Source organism: Bombus fervidus, chromosome 6 (assembly GCF_041682495.2).
Source record: "Bombus fervidus isolate BK054 chromosome 6, iyBomFerv1, whole genome shotgun sequence".
NCBI lineage: Eukaryota > Metazoa > Arthropoda > Insecta > Hymenoptera > Apidae > Bombus > Bombus fervidus.
In genome coordinates this window covers 13105293-13127116 of record NC_091522.1, presented here as the reverse complement: position 1 = coordinate 13127116, position 21824 = coordinate 13105293, and the positions used below count along the sequence as shown (strand labels likewise).

General features: G+C 41.1%; 1 protein-coding gene across 14 annotated transcripts in view; it reads left to right on the top strand.

Annotated features, from left to right (window-relative positions):
- LOC139988468 (ELAV-like protein 2) overlaps positions 1-20420 on the top strand; it is a 51970-nt gene extending 31550 nt beyond the window's left edge. For 6 of the 14 annotated variants that reach the window (XM_072005956.1, XM_072005954.1, XM_072005953.1 and 3 more), the window contains exons 6-8: positions 134-389; positions 2699-2740; positions 5115-5798. In XM_072005956.1, coding sequence (XP_071862057.1) covers positions 134-389; positions 2699-2740; positions 5115-5481 — 665 coding nt within the window. In that variant the 3' untranslated portion in view covers positions 5482-5798. Of the gene's footprint in view, positions 1-133; positions 394-2698; positions 2741-5114; positions 5800-5824 lie in introns of those variants that run through there. The other 8 variants (XM_072005964.1, XM_072005962.1, XM_072005966.1 and 5 more) reach the window with 6 other exon arrangements.
- The last annotated feature ends 1404 nt before the right edge of the window (positions 20421-21824 follow it).

The window sequence follows — 21824 nt, the reverse complement described above, 5'->3', positions numbered from 1 at the left end:
CATGTACGCATAGTCACTCAACAGTCAACGAGGAATCAGCCAAACTTCTCATATCTTCGGTATCCGTTATTCGTTTGATAAGAACGTGAAAGAATGATAGTCTAATGAATAACTTGAACCGATTGACTGACAGGATTGTCGAAAGGGGTCGGTTTCATAAGGTTCGACCAGCGGGTCGAGGCCGAGAGGGCGATTCAAGAGTTAAACGGTACCGTTCCGAAGGGCTCATCCGAGCCGATCACCGTCAAGTTCGCCAACAATCCGAGTAACAACAACAAGGCGATACCGCCGTTGGCCTATCTGACACCGCAGGCGACCCGACGATATGGCGGCCCGATCCACCATCCAACCGGCCGCTTCAGGTACATTCCACTGTCGCCACTATCCAGGTACCTACTCGCCTCTACTCGCTCTACCCAAAGATCTCTCTCTCTCTCTCTCTTACTCTTTTTCTCTTCTTTTCTACCTTATTTTCTTCTTCACCTTCTTCGCCTTCTTCTTCTTCTTCTATTTCCATTTAGTTCGATTCAGTTTCATTTCCTTTCTCCGACTCAGTTCCTTTTTTCCGTTCCATTTTTTATGTTTGTTTAGCGTCTCGTTCAATAGAGCGCATACTCGGCGTGATCCATCGATCGATTGATAATGAATGAAGAAAGCTCAAGGTTTAAATTTGAGTAGAGTCTTTAAAACGATCGGTCGATCGATTCGCTGTTTGTCTCTTTCTCTTTGTTTACACACTCACCGTTTAAGTACCTGAGTACACTGCAGGCTCCTCCTTACGCACCTCATCTACCATACGATATATTACCTCGTCTACATATTTTCTTTTCATTTCTTTTCTTTTTCTCTCTTTCATCTTAGATTCGTCTATTCGATGTTCGACTACGTGTGAGCATGTTTCAACGCGATCAAAGTTTCATCTTAAGTGCACGTTTCTCATCGAGATTTTAGTTTATGTCACGTGTTCTCTTTTACGAAGAATGGTCGTCGCGGTTATCAAAAGTCAAATTTTCAATACGAACGACTTTGCACTTTCGTTGTCAGTGATACTTACGAAATTTAACAAACGCGATAGAGAATTCATGCACGCGAAAAAAGAAATCAGAGCAAATATACATCAGAAAAATGTGTAGACCAGACAGGTGCTACCAGTCGGGCAATCGTTGGAAACCTTTCGATCGACCGTAGAATCGATGTTGCGATATCAATATTTCACGATCAGCTGTGATACACGGTGAAACGCGAGAATGAAACGACGTGTATCGACGTTTAATCTAATCGAGACCCGTGTTAATTGAAATCACTGATAGTTAGACGTAGAACGTCGTCCGGCCTTTCTTCATCGTATCATTAGCACCAGCGATTATTTCCTTGATTTCTTCTATTACTTGGATCGTTTTCTATTCCATTCCTCCGAACATCACCTATCCAATCGCCCTTTCCCAACGAACGAGTGGTACAAGGTGGTCTCCAAAGTTAATTACCAATTACCTAGATGTAAGTCTATTGATCCAGAAAAAAATCGCATTTGATCGCGCATGAAAGACAGAAGACTGATCCTTGACCACTCTGGAAACATGGAGGAGCAAGGCACATACAAACGTTCTGTTATTTCTGTAAGTTTTCTTGGTTTTGGTCTTCGCGATCCACGGTAAGCTGGCTCGTCGAAACGATTTTATTCCTTTTTTAGCACGATGGTATGATTGAAACGACGATGTGTGACAGAAAATTTGTTGAATAATTTCTCATTCGTAGAAACGCGAGGAAGGTTTCGTGGTCCTCGGAAATGCGTTACCGTGGATGCGAAGCTGACGACGAATTCGATTAAAATGGAGTTGAGAAACGTCGATAACAAAACAGACTAGAAAAAGCAATTCTCGTCTCTCCTTCGTTCCGCGTTTCTGTGCCTCTGCAAAACACGACGCGTGCCGTCACAAAAAAAAAAAAAGAATTATCATTCAGAGACATGATATAACGAACGAAGATGACGATAAAGACTTTCCCTCATCATGTCATCGTGTCATTTAACTTGCTTAACAACCGGATATCGAGCGTACTTCAGGTCCGTCTGTCTGTCCATGTCAGTCAAACGCGAGTAAACTTTATGACGGAAGACTCGTGTAACGTTGGATCGATCGAATCGAACACGTACGAAGATTCGACGATTCGAAGTGTATCAGTAAAGAAAAGAAGACAAAAAAGAAGCAAAAAAGAAAGAAATATGAAAAAGTAGATTAATGCGCTTCGCTTTTTTCGCTTGCCTCTATTCCGTACTTTTTTCGTTTCCTTTTCGATCGATGCTGCGTCACCGCAATCTTTTTTTTTTTACGCTTCCTTGTCTCTCCCCTCCTTTCAGGAAAAGGGAGAAAACTACCCTGAGAAATTCCATTTTCTATCTATTTTATTTTTTCTTTTTTTTTTTGACAATCTTTTTTCTTTTTTCTCTTTTTTCTCTTTGTTTCCTCTAGTTCTTTCTTAATCTATCTTTACCTCCCTGCCTGTTGCGTTATCCACGATGAGAAAAGAAAACGGAGAGGCACCATAGATGGTAGTTCCGTACGAGGAAAAAGAAAAAAAAATGCCAGAAAAAAAAGATAAAACGGAAGCACAAGGAAGCGACTGACTCTTATCCCGATTTTATTGGCTCATTCCCGGAGTATCTCTCTTCTTACGTTGTTCTTTTTGTGTTTTGTTTTAGCACTGGCAAGGCCATGCTTGCCATTAACAAAGGCTTACAGAGGTCAGTATTTTTTTCGTTACTACCACTACGTTCCCTCCCGGTTTTTCATTTTTCGATAATTAATTTCTGTTCTTGCGTGGCTTCGTTCTCTTACCTTCCACACACGCTCCGCGTTAAAAATTTCATATGGTCATACCATTTTTCATTCGACTTTCATTTCATTTTTACGAATTATTATCAATACAGTTAAATTATATTTAATCGCGATGCTAATTATATATCAAATTTATTCGGAATAAGTCAAATATCGAATCGAAACGAAAATCTTCATCGTTATCGTTAGAGATTTCCGTTCAATATTATGATTCGTTCTTTTAAACGGCCACGTTTTATATTTTATATGAAATTTTTAAAGCCTTTTTCTCTTTCCCCCTCGCCTCACACTATTCTATTTTCTCTTCTCTTCTCTCTCGTTGCCTTTCGTTCCGTTTAATTGTTGTCCTTCGAACGCTTCTCTATCCACCAAACGTCACAGAGCATATCTTAGCGCTTTCTCGAGAATGCGAATCGATTCGGGTGTGCAATCTCAATTCATAACGTTTCTCATTTCCTTCGATACTCGAACGACAAAAAAAGAAAAAAAGAAGAACAAGCAAAACTTGCCTTTACTCTCTTTTTTCAATTACCTCGTTTGTTTTTTCTAAATCATCTCTACGTTCTGTCGGAGGTTCTTCAAATTTATTCTCAGTTTCGCGAGTCAGATCTAAGTTTCACTCTGATTTAACCGATATTAGAAATAACCGTAGAATTTTCATTTTTCCTCTTTACCCGCTAGCTTTCAAGCTTTTGTAACAAAAGTAATATAGTCTAGGACTGTACAGACGGATTTCGACCGATTTTTCAATCGTCGTCGAAAGAAGAACAAAACAGATTAAACAGATTCTCGCGAAACTACAGGTCGCCATGCCTGGCAAGGAAGTAAAAAGAATATAACAAAGAACAGAGAAAAATATTGCAAATAGAGACTCGAATCAACGTTCCTCGACAAGCTCGCATTTTCTTCTCCTACTTCACTGTTTCTTTTCTTTGGTTCTTTGCCTTCATCGATCGTGTTCGACTCGAGATCGTGCACCTACGATTTCTCGGCTTCTCTGCCGACGATCAGAGTCAATCAATGTTCGATTAGATTAGCGTACAATGAGTAGTTAGTAATTGGAAGAAAAAAAAAAATGATAATAAAAGTTCCAATGAACGCACAACGTAACAATACACGAAAGACGTGATTCAATTTGCATCCGCCGATAGTACAATTAATTCGATAGTAGAACAACGACAATATAGAGCAGCGATATTTGTTGAAAGACCACCGTGTCACTGAATCGTTGGTGGAGAACTGGGAGCGAAGCTAGGCGCACGATCTTTGAAAGAGCAATTACGTGGACTCACGTGAACCGTATATATATACGTATATGTATAAATATATAGGTATATGTATTTTTGTTGGCACACACCAATGCAAGAGAATCGCACTTGATTATGGTTAGAAAACAACGCACCGATGTGTCGACTTTCGTAGTCTTAGAAACGATCGATCGTCGATTAAATAAATTGCGATATTACTTTTGATATTTGCATAGGCGATATGAGAATCCATACCTCCGTGGTTCAGGAGAGAATTGCTTCGATCGAACGTTTCTGACAATCCTTGGAATATTAAACGATAGTCGAACGAGTGTGTACGTATCGGCTAGTTAGAAGAAAACGTGGATTCTTCTTTCACGAAGGAACGTCTCTGTTCTGCAACCTGGTCCAATCGAACCTCTAACTTGATCAATGGTTTTAGATTCGATTATAAATATCTAGCAACAATTAAAAGAACGGATAAAAAAGAAGAAGATATCCTCTGGATAAAATGTAGATGAATGAATTAAAAAAAAAAAAAGAGGGTGGGGGGCAGAAAAGGAAGGGAGATACCGATGAATCGAGTTTGGGGTTCATTCGAGGCGTCGTTAAAGAAAAAGCCACCCCAACCAACGAAATCGCGTTGTACATACGCGTGCGTATAAAAGACGCGGTTCCTAACGAGCGTTCGTAACGAATGCCTGCTTAATTACTGTCATCTCGACCCTATAATGAATACTCACTGAGATGTGCCCTGTTTTAACGCGGCTTGTGACGTCAAGTAGGTACGTAGATTACATTTTTACATCTCTGTAAATATGTCCTGCCTCGATGTATTTTCACCTTCACATCCGGCGTTTCGTAACTTTCAGCATGCCGATTAACGAACGTTTGCATGCGAATTTTCCCTATTTTATTTCGCGATTTTTCCCGCTTTTTCGCTCCTTTCGTTCCACCATCACTCTCGTTCCCTGTTTCTTGTCTTTTTTTTTTTTTTTTTTTTTTTTATCTAATTAAAAGTTCCGTCCGGTAGCCAGCGTCGAGACGCGACTTGTTCATTTGGAACGCTTTTACCGGTACAATTGCATGCAGCCTTGCGCAACGATTACTTTTCCCGTCAAGGGTTTCGTTTCGAAATTAATTACGAAAGTGGCGATTTTTCGCGTCGGGATAATTGGTCTGATAACCGACGTCGTTTATCTTTCCGTTCGTTTGTACGTAGAATATTTTTGTTGAATAAAAAGACGCGAGTGATTTTATACGACACTACTTGCACGACCTTAATTTATTCATACGATTCTTTTGCGACATTAATATCGAAGGAAAAATTAGTGTTTTGTGAAAGAAAGTCTTTTAGTCGAGTCACATTTGTTCGAGGCACTTTAAAGTTTATAAGTTAGCCACATAGCTCTGTGTACACGATAAAATTTATTCGCAATAAAAGAATCTTGTCCGAGATTCTTCCATACGAATAGCCAGAGAAAAAGGTAGCAACGTTGAGTAGCGCCGTCGACGAACAGAATTTCTTTCGTAAATAACTATGTATCGTGTGACAGAAACGAAAGCAATCCTGATCAGTTGGATTGCGTAGATTAACGGCGTTGCTCCGCCAGAGCGCAGAACGTTTTTCTTGCCTTGTAACGCGAGCGCGAGGTAAAAAAGGAAACCCATGGACCAAAGCACGAGCACAAAACCGGTCGTCGATGGGCATACGTTTTCACACGATCAACTAAACTGTTTCAGGTACAGTCCGCTGGCAGGCGATCTCTTGGCGAACTCAATGCTACCCGGGAACGCGATGAACGGTTCCGGCTGGTGTATCTTCGTGTACAACCTCGCTCCAGAGACCGAGGAGAACGTGCTGTGGCAGTTATTCGGTCCGTTCGGCGCCGTCCAATCGGTCAAAGTGATCCGCGACCTGCAGACGAACAAGTGCAAAGGCTTCGGTTTCGTGACGATGACCAACTATGACGAGGCGGTGGTCGCCATCCAGAGCTTGAACGGTTACACGCTAGGTAACCGGGTTCTTCAAGTGAGCTTCAAGACGAACAAGAGCAAGGCGACGTAGAACGACAAGCAACAGCACCAGCAACACCACGATCACCATCATCAGGCAGCAGCAGCGGCAGCAGCAGCGGCAGCAGGAACAGCAGTGGCAGCAACGCCAGCTGTGGCGGCAGCCGCGGCCGTGATCGGTCAAGCGACCGCAACCAAAACCGTGCTCGGTTCAACGACCGCAGCAGCCGCGGTGGTCGCCGCAACAGCGACTGCTGCTGCTGCGGCCGCGGCTGCGGCTGCGGCTGTGGTCACGCCCGCGACCGTCCAAGCGCTCGCGACTGCCTGTGCTTCCACTAAGAAGATCGACCACCACCATCTCCCTGTCGATTCCGTGATCAACACCCTGAACAGTCGTGATCGCGGAGCAAACCATCATAACAATCAGAACTACCATAACCAGCATCAACAACAGCAGCAGCAGCAGAATCACCCGTTAAACGATTACCTGGCCGATGTGTCCAAATACGAAAAGATGACTAGGGCTCTGGTCTCCGTGAAGAAATATCGGTGGGGCAGATACGACTACGAGAACCACGACGACGAGTACAATTCCGACTAATATTCGAAGGATGCTGAGTTCCCTGGAGAATATTCGGCCGAGGGATGATGGAAGGAAAAAAGACAGGAGCAGAGTGAGAGAACAGGAAGAAAGGGGAGAATGCTAAGAGATACTCGTGCGTGTGTGTGCGTGTATACGTGTGTCTGTACGAGCAAGGGTGCGATGCATATGCAGTAGGTGCGCGTGGCTGAGAGGGAGAGGGACGTAGAGAGACGAGGATGAACAGACAGCGAAGACGAAGAGAGGTAGGTCGTGGTACGCGATCGCTCGCCCGATATCCCTAATTATACATCGTGCACAGGAACGAAGAGGAGGGTAAAGAGGAAGCTTCGCTTTTTCTTTATTTCCTTCGCCTTAGCTTTCACCCTCTCCCTCTCTGGTTACTCGTTTCTTTTCTCCCGCTGTTCGTCCACGACAGAAGGTTAACGCGAGGTCCTGTCGGCTTCCGTAGCTCGTGGGATTCGCGACTGTGTCGCTTCATTCCCGCGGCTTGGACGGAATAAACGATAAGATGAAATCGGACGAAAAGAAAGGTACGTCCGTAGCGACCAAACGTGGCTCGTGCGACTGCTTGCGAATATTGTACATACATATTGCCGATTTATGTATATGTACGCGGATACACGGGCCACGTAATACTAAATATAATAATAATAACGTTACCGTATCGATCGACAAACATAGAGGAGATAATTTGTCATGGAAATCGAGTTGGCGAGAGAAATAAAGGGAGGACGAGAGTCCCTTCTACTAGACCAAAGAGTCACGACGACGTCAGGCTGTGAGACTCGAGCAAAATTTATAAAAGGCAGGGCCTGATTGATTTTTTTTCTTTTTTTTTTTTCTAAAATCATTGACAACTCACGACGTAAGAGAAGCGGACAAGAAAACGCGACAGTGCCTCGTGTTTTCCCGATTAGATCGGCTACGTGTGAACTTAATGGAAAGGATCGGTGGACATACATATGGAGGATGGAAAAGAGTGCGTAGTAGTAGGTGACTGTAGGGGAATGGCGTAGAGAAAGGAGATACGAATGAGTAGAGAGAGAATAGAAGGACGTGGCGAGACAATACAGACGGATCGCGATCGAGGACGGGACGGGGACGATCGATAGATCGATCGAAATACTAAAGGAGGCAAGTCGCTCTCTGGTAGAGGATATAAGAGAAACGGGAATGAATACCAATAGTCAAAATCACGACACTGACACATGTGAGAAGCCTCGCGTTCGATTTTTAGGATGCGAGGAGGCGCCGATGAGAGCGGGAGAACTAGTTGTTAAATGCAGACGATCGATTTCCCCTTTTTCTTTCTCCTGTTTAGCCAGTGAGACTAAACGTACTTAAAGAATCTAAACTTTCTTAATCCGTAGTTAAATTAAGGACGAGTCATCATTCGACGAGTACCGAAAGACGAAGTATAATAATTATTATCTATTTAAGAAGATATTTTAGGGCTTATGTGCTATACATTACAATGCGATGTCGCGAGAATTCGAGAGATCGAAATGTCATAAAAGTGACCCGAGGGATTACGTCATGTTTCCTGATAACGTAGCAACGTGTTGTATCTTTTCTTTTTGCTAGTCACGAGCTCTTGTACTTCTCTGCCGGTTGTCCAAAGAATATCCAATTTTTCATTTTCTTTTCGTTTTTTTTCTTTTTCATTTTTTTTTTTTTTTCTTTTATTTTTCTTATGTATAGATAATATGTACGTATAAGAGAGATCTTAGTTAGTACAAAGTGCTTTCTTGAGTGCAGAGTCTGATTTTATCGAGCATCGCGTATTAGTGTCCCTCGAATGTGCACCGTCCACAAACTTGGACGTTTTAGAAGAACTTTGTCAGCCAACTTTTTAACAAAAACACACATCCACTTTACACACACGTACACGTATACATACAAAGACATTGCTTGCAGCGGGGAGAAAAGGAACAAAGGAGGGATTCTTCCTCCCCGTCGCAACGAAGATGTTCCGATTTTTATAAACACGAACGTTCGATTTCCCTTTTTTAACGAAAATATTGAAAGAAAAAAAAAGTCCAACGTACAAAATAATATTTCATAGAGACGGTTTACTTATACATACGGTACGCAGATTGGACGCGTCGTGTCTTTTCTTGCAACGAAGAAAGAACGAAGGATTAAACGAAAGAAACACTTCGCGACGGTGCACGGATATGTGATACAGACATGATGTTGAAGTACGATCGACGAATAATTTCCGGATCATCGGGAAACACGTGTCTAGTCTACGTGCAAAAAGGCGTCAGTGCATAGAAAACGGCGCCGCGTGTTAAGAACCTCTCTCCACACAGAGAACGAGAAAACTCTTTTCTTTAGACTAGTAAGCAAATCAGACAGGCGATTTCAAAGAAGGCGCGTTTTAGGTGGTACGATGTATAAGGTAAGCGAACCGTTTCGCCCGCGCTAGCCCATACAAGTAATTCCCCTGAATGGGATTAGACGTACTATCGAAAACCAAAAACCAAATCTATTTCTTAGATAGCGAACAAAGACTAATTGGATAGAAGAATATCGAATTACGTTTTCTTAAATACATATTACCTTGTAGCGGTGATCGGGACTAGCGCGAACGAACATGGATCGTAAGTACTTAATCGTGAGTAAATTTCGAAAATTTCTTAAGCTCCTAGGTTTAGTATAACGCGACAGGAAAAAGCGTAGCATATATATTTATATATATATATATATACACACACACATATATATATATACACATATATATATGTTGTCCTATTTATGTGTACCTTCTTGTGTCTAGTCCGGGAGCGAGGAACAGGCTGTTCGTTCGAAAGAGAATATGCTCCCTAGGAGCACGACGATATACACTTGTCCTCCCTCCCCCAAAAAAAAAAAAACGTAATTTGAACCTCAAGCAACAGATGCTTTCTGCTAAGATTTTATTTTATTTATTTGGAAAACTCGTGAATATCGATCGATCGCGCGCGACGCGTACACCCTTCGGTTCTTTCGATCGGGTGTTGTTGGACGACGCGATCGACGCGTCCACGGGGCAAACAAGATCTCGATATTAGTGCAAATTATACACTGGTCGGCTGACAAAAAGCAAACTGGCGTCATCGCGTGCAGTGGCGTGTGTTACAGACGTCAGAGATAAAGGAGAAACGATTCGCCCCTCGTTGCTTCGATGCTTCTTGCGCCGATCATGATCCTTGATTGATTTGCTGTGAAGGTACGAAAAAACTGATAGTAACACGACTTTAATCGAAGCAGGATAGTTGCGTAACTGGATACAATGGTGCGTATAGGAGATACCACATATACAATTGTAGCTCGAATGATTTTTGGCGAAGCGTGAGGGTTTCGAAGGGGGAACGTACGATAACCCTCTGAACGGGGGACGAATCGCATGTAAGAAATCAGTTTCAATGTTTTCTAATATTAAAACTATAAATTTTCTCCTTTTCATAATTATTATTACGTATATTAATTATACTTATTATTCTGGTTATTATTATTATTATTATTATTGCCATTGTCATTGCCATTATTATTATTCATTATTATCATCATCTTCGTCGTCATCATCATCATTATCACGATCATCGTCACGATAATCATCGCTATTATTATTATTATTATTATTATTATTATTATTATTATTATTATTACTATTATTATTATTATTGCTATTATTATTATTATTACTATTATTAACTATGATCGTATATAATTTTTGTGTCTCTCGTCTAGTAGCTACGTGTAAAACCTTAATGCCTTTATTATCTATCTAATTTTTCGTACCACTACAGAGGAAAAAAACGTCTTACTCACTTTACTTAACATCATACTACTACCGTTACTTTCTCTCAACCGCTATAACTACTTGCTATAACTATTACTATTATTACCACCACCACCATCACTACTACTATTACTTACTATTATTACTACTACTACTCCTACTACTACTCCGACTACCATTGCCACTACTACTATCACCACCACCACCACCATTACTACTACCGCTACCACTACCACTACCACTACCACTACCACTACCACTACCACTACCATTACCACTACCACTACTACTATTACTACTACTACTACTACTACTACTACTACTACTATTACTACTACTACTGCTTACTACTACCGATTATTTATTTATTTATTTAATTATTATATAACATAACAGAAATTATGTTTTATTTAAGGATTAAACTGATTTGTGTTTGGTTCAAATACGTCGTTTGTTTTATTTCGATTACTTGTTTCAGTTGCCACCAGCCTCCCAAACAACCATGGTTTACATCTACATTTTCTATCCATCCTGTTAAAAAAAATATAATATATATCTTCTTCTGCTTCCTGACATTCCTCGTTGCTCACAGAGACTGATGTAATCGATGCGTAGCACGCGCGAGCGCAGCGTACACCGACGTTTCGCTGGATATTTACTGCACGCTCGTCGATCGTGGTTCGTAACATTTCTATAATTATCTTTGTTCCATCGTGGGCGACCCGGTGGAACCGACAAGAAATTCGTGTCCATCGAGAAGTTTAACCGTCTGCGCACGTAAAGAGAGGAGAGTCGTTCGGGCGCGTGAACCGACACACGAGTCTCTGCTTCTTTCCCACTGATAGTCTGTGATCTCAAAGGCAATGTTCGTGTGTCGATCGACGCGTTAAAAAGATTGATCTCAAACCTATCGATAGTCGCTGTACAATTACGACACACGAACATCGGATGATTAGTCAACGATATTGGATCGTATAACAATGTTGCGTTAAGTATCGAAAGGTGAAGGTCGATCGGAAGGTTCCAACGGCGCCCACGATCATAGAAAATTAATGGAAACGGTTCGTGATACTTCGGAAAACGATAGAACTCATTGTTAAAAGTACAAATGCCACGAGGCGGCCGCGCAAGTAGCTTTAATACTCTCGTGCGCATTTCGGTTATATATACTGCCCAATGTTGCGCCAATAAAACAGTAAAACTATACGATAGAGACTTGTTGGAGTGTGAAAACCAATCATTGATAACGATAGGCGAGGACGTAGTCCCTCGGTAAACTTGAGACCGTGTCGAAGGACGGAAACTGGTGCCAAGGGGAAAGGGAATGAAGCGCGTCCACGTCATCAGTTGCCTACGTAAATAAGGATATTATCGAGAGAAGATGATATTATCACGATGATGATGGAACGATGACCTGGTGAAGACAAGATTAAGAAACAAGGGTTTCGCTCTCTTTCCTCTTTAACGAGTGCAATAACGGTCGGAGCTGCTCAATTTAGCGCACAGTATATTAGAAGAGGTTGTCGATGCTACACAGACTCGGAAAGGGTCGAAGAGACGCACAACGCGACGAGGATACTCGTCGGGACGACGGATGATCGCACAGGCCCTGTCCCGTTCTTTCCAATGTAGAGAAAGCCATCGAAAAGGCGAGGGGAAAACGTGGAAAGATCGATCGAGGCAAGAACGCGAAGATAAAGAGAGAACGAACGAAGTAAGAAGAAAAGAAAGGGAATAATGAAAGAGAGAGAGAGAGAGAGAGAGAGAGAGAGAGTGAGAGAGATGTGAAAGACAGCGAGAGTGGGGGGGGGGGGACACGCTAATCTACTTAACTATAAAATTATATTACCATACGATTATTACGTTAGATATACATTATATATATTGTATTTATGTCTCAATAATCGTTGTTAGTTATATCGCTATCGATGATGACGATGATAATGAGTGTTTTGTTATCGGTGATTAATAGAAAAGAGAGGGAATACGGAGTCAGACATATACACATACATACACGTACACAGGGAACACAATAGGGCACACATTTACGCGATAATGGCACCATGTGTCTATTCTCGATGATAAGATGGATATTTGAGACGGGAGGATGATCGAATCGCTTTCGAACTGATTCCGAACGCTTTGAGGATCTCTCGCGAATCCTCCACAAGAGGATGCTGCATAGCAGTTGGAAATTTAATTTTTATTCGACGCACGAAAATTGGAATATCGACAAATTTGCGATCACGTTGTAAACAAAAATTTATATCGCCTGTAACTCTCCTATGACCTGTATAAATTTTTAATAAACTCATTTAATACAAAGCGTTTTGAAATCGGTCCGAACGTGACGTAAAAGTTCCGTCACATTCCGCGGCTTTTAGATAATTTCACCGACGGACGAACGACATTACCTTTATTAGGACATTTGCATTTAATCGTTAGCCGCATTAGCGATATTATTACCCGTAAAAGTCAACCATTTATACTTCTCTTGTACCTTTTAACCAATGAAAAAGTAAAAAAAGTAAAAGAGGTGTTTCTACGAACGTGTTGAAGGAGTGGTTTATCGGTTCGTTCTCCGCATCATTACGAATTGACAAATTCAGCCAACTTCTTCTATCCGAACAGCTTACGTTCCTTATTAGTTAGTAATTTTCTTAGTTAGTGAATTCTCTACAGCTTTCTTGGCGTAATTTGTCATCTTCGAGAACAGGTCTCCTGCCTCGTACAGCATTACGTGTATATCGCAAACAAACATCCCTTAGTGGCGCAAAGAATGTGCAAATAGGCAACATTTCTTCGCAGCATTCCTCTCTCGATAGATCCTATCGCCAATATGTATAAACCAATCGGATTTCCAAAGAATCCATCGACTATATCGATTATCCATTGACGTTAATTAAATGATTAGAACTAAACAGCTACGGTTCTGGGAGAATGTGAACGACGATCGATCAACGAAGTCTCTGGACAAGGGACTGTTCCATCTTCGTAATAGCATTGAATACGCATTTCTTCGAGAGATCCAACCGGTGAATAATTTAGAAAACACCGTAATCGATTCGAATCGAGAGAGGTTTACCTATTCTTCATCGGAAACGAGGTCTCGCGAGATGAAATACGTCGCTGTCAGTTTGAACAACGCACAATGCTGTCTCCATTCGACAACTTGTCGATCGTTTTATAAAGGCGAGTCGATCGTCGATTCACTGTCGGCTCAGTGTCGATCCAGGGGATCGTTGTCCTTCGTTATCGTCGTCCTGTTCTCTCGTCGTCGATGCTCATCGTGATTCGCATTCATTGTCGCCGGAAAGGCGCTTCATCGTCACGTTAGACGCATTCGAGATGTTCGATAGTGGTTGTCGCGCTCGACGATCCTCGTGATCGTTCGTTCAATATTCGATTGAGTCTATTCAATGTCGATCCGTGTCTATCGCGCGGCAACATCGAGTCAACGATTCGCGCTGTTTCGTTCTTCGCGTCTCGCTGTCGTGTACAGCTCGCGCGCAGGTCCACAGTGGAACGACAACGGGCAGTTTTAACCGAATGAGAACGGAAGATCTCGAGTTGTTTAAAAGCAAAGCTAAGAAGTATATATAAAAAACAGAAGAAATACTTACCGAATCGAAAGTGAAATTTTGCTCCTCGAATAGACAAATTTTTTGAGAGAAAGGGCCAATATCGACGGTAGGGAATTTGCATTTCGATCGGTAGAGTGAAACGTGATTCCTAATCGATCGCTAGTGGATCGAGGTGGATTTATCTATCGTTTAGACATACACGTGGTTTTAGCCAGACGGCGATCGATGATATTAAAACGACATTCCGTGACTGCGTTGCTCCTCTTCGAACGAAACAAACTAGAGGGATCGTTGGTGTACGGGGCGCGCGATCAAGCAGCAAAAGCAACCTAAGAGCAAAGTAAGAAACTACGAAACAAAAAGAAAAAAAAAGGGTAAACAATCCTCTTCCAATTTGTACCGAAGCGACTAAATACCGCAGAGACTGAGATTTTAGGCGAAGTTAATTAGCTCCGAATGATCGTGGCTGCGATCGATGATACTCTCCTGAAACTTCCAGGGAAACTAGAGACTCCCGAAAACACAGCAAAAAATAAAGAGAGGATAACGCATAAGCAAAAAGATGGTTTTTCTCGTGGACTTAAGAGAAGAACAAGAGCGTTAGAACTAGCTGTTTAGAGATTACGTATATCGTGAACCCCCAGCGATTAGGATAATCGATCGAGCCTCCGTGATCACCGAGCTCCCGTTCGTTGTCTATTTGCGGCTGGAGTTTCAACAACTCGAAACGGCAACGAACGTTTTCGGATCCACTGATATAAATCTTCGTAGAGTCGTTCGAAGCCGACGAACGATGCGAATATAAGCGGAACATCGAGCTCGATGGCGCGAGGCTCGATGAGACCGGAACGAGAATAGGCTCCCGACTTTTTGAATCGTTTTTTCTTTTCTAGGAAAAGCAACAAATGACAATTCGCGAATTTTCGAACGAACTTTTTTCCAGCGGACTGACGTGACGTTGGGGTGACGGAAGGGGTGAACGAAATCGAGGAAAATCCAGAGACAAAAGGTTGATAAACACCGCGCGTTTTACTTGCACAGCAGCAATTGGAAAATAGACGACGGATTCGTTTTTCGTCTCGGTCCCCCTCCCGTCGCTCGACGAAGCAACTTTTTTCTCGTTTAAAAACCACCGTGCCGGGCCTTCGAGCTTCGATCGTCTTGTCAGTTTCGCAGCTTACTCGCTCAGCGTCCAGTACACCTGCCTTGGAATCGTAAAACCATTACCGCTACCCTTTGCCCACCTCAATTTCCTTTGTGTTCCTCTTGTCCTCGTTATCGAGTCGACTCGAGCGACGTTCGTCTCGTCAGGCTACCCTTTTCTTTTTTTTCGTTCCTTTGTCGACGATTTCGACCTCTCGGACGTCCTTGTTTCTTTCATCCCTGTTCATTCCGCTTCGATCGTTCCCGCGAGTTCGCAGACCGAGGCGTTTCTTTGATCACGAAAGACGGTGTACTCGACCCTGCAGCGAGCACAAAACCAAAGAAAAAAATGATATATATATGTGTGTGAGTGTGAGAGAGAAAGGGAATGTAAGAATGAGCGAGCGTGTGCGTGAGAGAAGAAAAAAAGGGAATGAAAGGGTGAAAGAGCGTGCAGAGGCGTCGTATATCGGTGGAGGATGAAATTATTTTTACGCGTTCTCAAGCACGTCGTCCGACCGGATGCGCTGCCGGAACGTCGAAAGTCGGCGCGGTTACAGGGGGAGGGGGGGGGCAGATTGAAAAGGAAGGGAGAAAAATTGTCGCGACAACAAAAAAGCAGCTCTAGCTCACAGTAGGCCTAACTAACAAACAAAGCGAACAAAGAAACAAAGAAAATGAAGATGAAAAGTATTTATATACTTAAGCTAACTAATTAAAAAAAAAAAATATAAAAAAAACGGTCGAGAAAGGGAGAGGGTGAGGTCGGCGAGAGAAAGAGAATCAGCGAATTAAAAGGGGAACGAAAGAGACTGATGATTGCGTGCGAGAGAACTAGAGAGAGAGAGAGAGCGTGTGTGTGTGTGTGTGTGTGTGTGTGTGTGTGTGCGTGTAAGAAAAATAGAGAGGAAGATTAAGGAGAAACAGGTAGAAAATAGGAAAAAAGTAAAGAAATAAAAGTCCTCGAGATATTACTCCGAGGCGAGTCACTCGCGGATCAAGAGAAAAGTCGATAACTACTCTTTAACAAAAGAAGAAAAATGTTACAAAAGAAAAAAAGAAGAGAGAAGTAGGAGGAAAAAAGTTGGGGGGGGGGGGTAAATACAAAGGTGGCTAGAAAAAGAAATGACGATAAAGAGAAAACGGCTAACGGAAGAGGAGGAGCGAGATGGATCAGTGGGGGAAGAAAGAGATAATCTATAATCTTCTGTACATGTTTTGATTATTCTAATTATTAATTATCGTAACTTATAATAACTATTAATTAATTAAATTAATTGATATCTATGGAACTGTATTTAAACGACAAAAAAACGTGGTAGCTAGTTTGTCAATGGGTGTATAAATATTTAATTACGATAACTCTATAGTGATACTAAAAATGAAACAACAACAACAACAAAACAGAAACCACAAAACAGCAGACAAACAGATAACAAAGATAATGTGCGCGTGCAAGAAACAAGAGATCGTGCCAGATCGAATGGAATTTACGAATGGCAATGAGAAAATGAGATAGAATGAACGCGACGAAAGAATCTGTGACTAAATACGCGATTTAAGAGAACACACACGTACATACACAAACACGTAAGCATCCAGATGATATACAGTATATGTAATTAATTCCACTTTAAACGAGGAAGGAAAAAGCGAAGCGAGATGAAAAAGCAAAATAGATTAAAAAAAAAAAAAAAGAAAGAATAAGAGAAAAGGAGAAGAAACAAAGAAAGGGTTAAAAACCGAGCGCGGATATTATTCATTAAGGGCGATCGGACCATTTTTGGCCAGGCTGGTCTCGAGCGGATCAGCAACAAATGTGTTAAAAAAGAAATAAGAATGAAAAAAGAAACGAACTGTTGCAACGGGTGCCCCGGAAACTTTGGTTCTGCACATTTTCCGGACACGCAAAGAGCAAAGTGAGTTTCACGGTGCTTCGTGGGGGTTTCTTCCGTTTCATTTCCGTTTTATCTCCTTGCACACTTTCTTCTTCTTCTAGTGGTCGACGCGTAAACGAAATGCTCTCCGAAAAGCAACCGCCGCTTTTCGCATTTCTGTTAACAAAATAGGAAAGATTCGCACGATATATATGATACATACGTATAGATACAAGATGGATCATACAATGGTGTTTTCTAGGTACATTCGATCGTTTGTATTCCGTGAACGGATTCGAACCGTTTTTTCAGAAGGTTCACCGTGACGCAGGAAATGAGTTTGCTCGTGTTCTTCCGTTTCTTTTTCCTCGTATTCGAGCTTGTTCTCTCGAAGACGACTTCTCAAAAAAAAAGGAAAAAAAAAAGAAAAAAAAGAGAAAGAAAAGAGGGGAAGAAAGAAGAAGAAGGACAAAAGAAAGGAAAGAAACCAAATACACGTGGTTCGAGGAGCGAATCGAGTCCTTCTCATCGTTCATGGATTTTCTTGAAAGGATAGCGGAATTTTTTTTAAAGAATCCTTCGATGGATCGTTTCTGTCACGTTATCACTATTTGTCGTTTTATTTCCGTTTTCAAAGGTTTATCACGGTACTGGTGGGAAACGACTTTGGTCGATCGTAGGAGGAAACTGGTCGAGTCTCGTAATCCATACGCTATTTAAATAATTTATATTTTGCCGAAGATATAACGCTTGGTTGAACAGGGATGGGAGGGGGGAAAGATAGATTAATTCCTTTTCATGTATTTCAACGTGTTTAAGTGTAATCGAGAGACGGAAAGACTGTCGGTAAATCAATTGCTCATACCGGAACGCGATATATAAATTATTTAAAGGGATAGTGGCAACGAAAGGATAATCGTCGTGGTACGATCTGTAGAGAATCAAAGATCTCAATTCACTGTGTCCGAATCAATGGAACGGATCAAACCTCTTGATCGCGCCTTGGATCCCGTCATTTTACGCTTCTCAACATCCTCCGTCGCGAGATAAGGAATCAACGTTAAGATATCGTACAAAATATAAGTATAAATACGCAGACGGTACTTCGTCGAGGAAATTTATATTTAAATATAAATTCAGCGTTCGTCTTCGCCTGCTGAATTTATTTCTAAAGCGATGAAACTCGTTTATCGAAGTACGCTGTTTACGTACGTAGGATTTTAAAAAGGAACCGGACGACGATCAAAAGGTTGATAGATCGTGAAACAGAATCGATCGCGCGTTTTCGCGAGGGCGTCGATCATCGCACAAGAGCGCACAGTAAAATTAGCGAACGAAAGCGTATCGTAGGATGGTTTCACGCGAACAGAGAATGCGAAATTAGTGATACAGTTAAGGCAGTTAAGTTCAGTTGTTTCGAAAGAGGAAGGATGAGAGGCAGGTGGGAGAAGAAAAGTTTTAAACAGCGAGGTGCTTGTTAGATCTCGACGATCTCGTAATATCGAAGATACATTCCATCCGAGTACGAGGGCTCTGGCGCGGAATAAAAGACTTCCTTTTCTCGTCTACGACTACTTCGTTTCATTACTTACTTTCTCCTTCAATGTTTCAACGTTCGTTGACTACTTTTCGCTTTTTTAGCTTTAGTCTCTTTCGATCCTGTTGCTAAACCTAGACCGAGTGTTTGATTTTTAACCAATGAACGTGTTTAGAGAAGATACGGTTGCATTTAAAAGGTGATTTATGGATCACGTAGACGAGGATCGTCGAAATTTTGCACATTCCAAGACGGCAAGACCCTCGAGGTACAAAATTCGCGATTAATAATCGTACGTAATTATATTTAGACGCGTTTCTAACGATCGATCTCGAACGGACGCGTTCTCGTGAGCGAAACCGCCAAAAAGACATTTATCCTTTTTCTATTGAAAGGACGAGGGATTTCTATAGGGAATCGAATGAAAGTTTATTCATCGACAGTATTAAGATAAGAGGAGCTTTTTCGCGGAGAGATGTTATCCAAGTGAGCAGCACACTTGTAGAATCATTTCTGGAAACTTGACGCTGATTTTATCGATAATTCAATTTAGATTGAACTTCGTTTTTCGATCAATTTCAAAAGCAACATGTTTTCGATCAGAGATTCACGAGTTACTTTTTAATCGATCTAATTTCACCTTAAATATATAATTGAAACGTATTATACCCTTTAGCTTTTCCATCTTCTTTCGTGCATTTCTTTTAAATCTTACTGGAAAGTTTTCCGAATGGCGTTTAGTTTCGAAAAATAATTCCACGTGTGACCGATAATTACCAGTGTAGAAGATCCTCGACGCGATCGAGGGAATCGAGTTTCTACACTCGCAGTTGTCGCAGTGATTCCGTATTAACTATTATAATACCAGATTTTACCATTACGATATTATAACGTTGTATGTATAAGTGTTCATAAAAAAAAAATTTATTATCACCCAGGATAAACGCAGTGCAATACATTTATCGTTCTCAGTGATTTTCTCCAGGGCGTGTGTGAAACACATCGATCGAGTGGAAACAATGCAAAAAGAAACAAAAATCGAAGGAAAAAAAAAATTTAGAAAAAACAGAGAAAAAGAAGGCGAGAGACCGTGCGTCTCGTTTTTGTCCATTTTACGCGAAATTCGACGCCAATCGGATCGATAAAAGATTAAAGAGAACTTGATCGAGATCAAAAAATATTTCGCAACGCGAGACGACAACAAATAGATTAAAGCAATTAAACAAATAAAAAAAGAAGTACACATATGTTGACCATTTTAAGAGACAAATTTTGACGGTCCGTTCGTAAGGACAAAAATAATTAAAAAACGAAAAAAAAAATGAAAAAATGCAAAAACATCGTTGATTTTCAAAGGGATCACGACCGAGCGTGAAATCTGTCCGACTGTTACGAATTGTCTTTATAATAAACATTTACAGCTTTAATGGGAAACAACCGTAGACGTAAGTGAACGGAGGGCACTAATCTAACGAGAAACAAAAACAGAATCGAAAAGAAAAAAAAAAACACAATTAAAAATAACGCAAAAAAAAACATAAAAGTAACATAGAAAAAAAAACGATATAAAAAGAGAGAGAGAGAGAGAGAGAGAAAAAGATACGTAACGAGAGTGCGAGAAAGTGCGAGTGAGTGAACGAACGAGAAAACGCAAGGGAAGCTATTCGTCACCCCCGAAATTTTCTGTCTCGAATAAATACCGTTGTCTTTTGATTGTCGTTTTAATGGACAAAACCATAAACTATGAATGATTTTGTAACTTAAGGAAATATAAGTTGCTCTTAAATCTGACACGGACATGACTTTTTTCACCTGTAATTTTCTCGATAACACGCTTCTGTTTTAAGCCTTCTCGTTTCATCTACGTCTCTGTGCAAGTCCGCCACTTTTTTTCAGTCACGCGATCCAACCGAAAGATCTTTACTTTGTTGGCGATCGAGAAAGGAGATTTGGTTCGCTCGATTTCGCTTCTGTTTTATTCGACTCGTGTTCAATACGGTGCGATCTGTTATCGTCGTGTAAATTAACAAAGTGATACGCAATATATATAATGTTGATCGATTGACAAGCGAGTCGGGTAACGTTGCAACTATCTTGACACAGATTATCAGCGATTCTGTCTGAAAGGAACATTGATCAAATTTCTAAACGTGTCTGTTTCTATGAAAAATTACGTTCAAATACTTATAATAACGTTAACATTTTTTTTTTTTTTTCGTTGGAAATTAAAAGTTCCTATACAATCGATCCATCTAAACTCTATTAAAGTTGTTATACTTTCTCAATTCGATTAGTTTCGACTTAACGGGCACATGTTGCTCTCGTAAAATTACACGTAACCCGAGAACGAATTAAATTATCGGCGCGTTCTAGCGCCAGCGAAACCAAAGAAATGGCAAAAATATCGAGAGATATACGGGAGACGATTTCAAAGCGACGTTCCTTTCAGAGCGTAGCTTTCGTCCATGTGTTCTGGTATTCTGGTGTTCTTCTCGATCATTCGGGTCAAACCGAATCTCTTCGTGACTTTCCAATCGAAATCGGCGAGTTAGGGTGTAACGACTATAGAGTCACGTGTGTTTCCAAGGGATGAGACAACCGGAGAGTTTCGTTGAAACCGCCTAGCTACGTCGTCAAAGTTAATAATTGTTGAACGAACCGAGAGAAAAGTCTGATAGAAGCGTGTTTAATCAGAATGAGATGGAAATAGAAACTAACGATGCAAAAGAGTGAAAGAGAGAGAGAGAGAAAGAGAGAGAGAGAGAGACAGTAAAGGAGGAGAAAAGAGGCAAGGAGGAAAAGAGTAAAAAAAAAACGCGAATTATAATAGAGTAATGTATTTTATGACGGGTTTTAATACGGTATTAATAGCGATATTTAACTGTAACTGATAATAAAAAAACGCTATTTAAATGTGAGAAATTATCGGTCGACACGTGACACACGGTGGTATAAACTGTATGGTAAACTACTATAAGATTATAACGATTAGGCGTTAGATCGTCGAAACGGGAAAGAAAATGGACGAGAACAAGTAAGATATTAAAATAGTGAAGAGAAAGAAGAAAGTATATCGAATTGAAATGAAATAGAAAGGGTCTTTTTTACCAAAGGATTTTTGCACAAAGAGACTCCGATGGACACGCGTTTCTCTTTACTTCTTTCCGTTTGATTACGCGTTCATCGGATTGAATT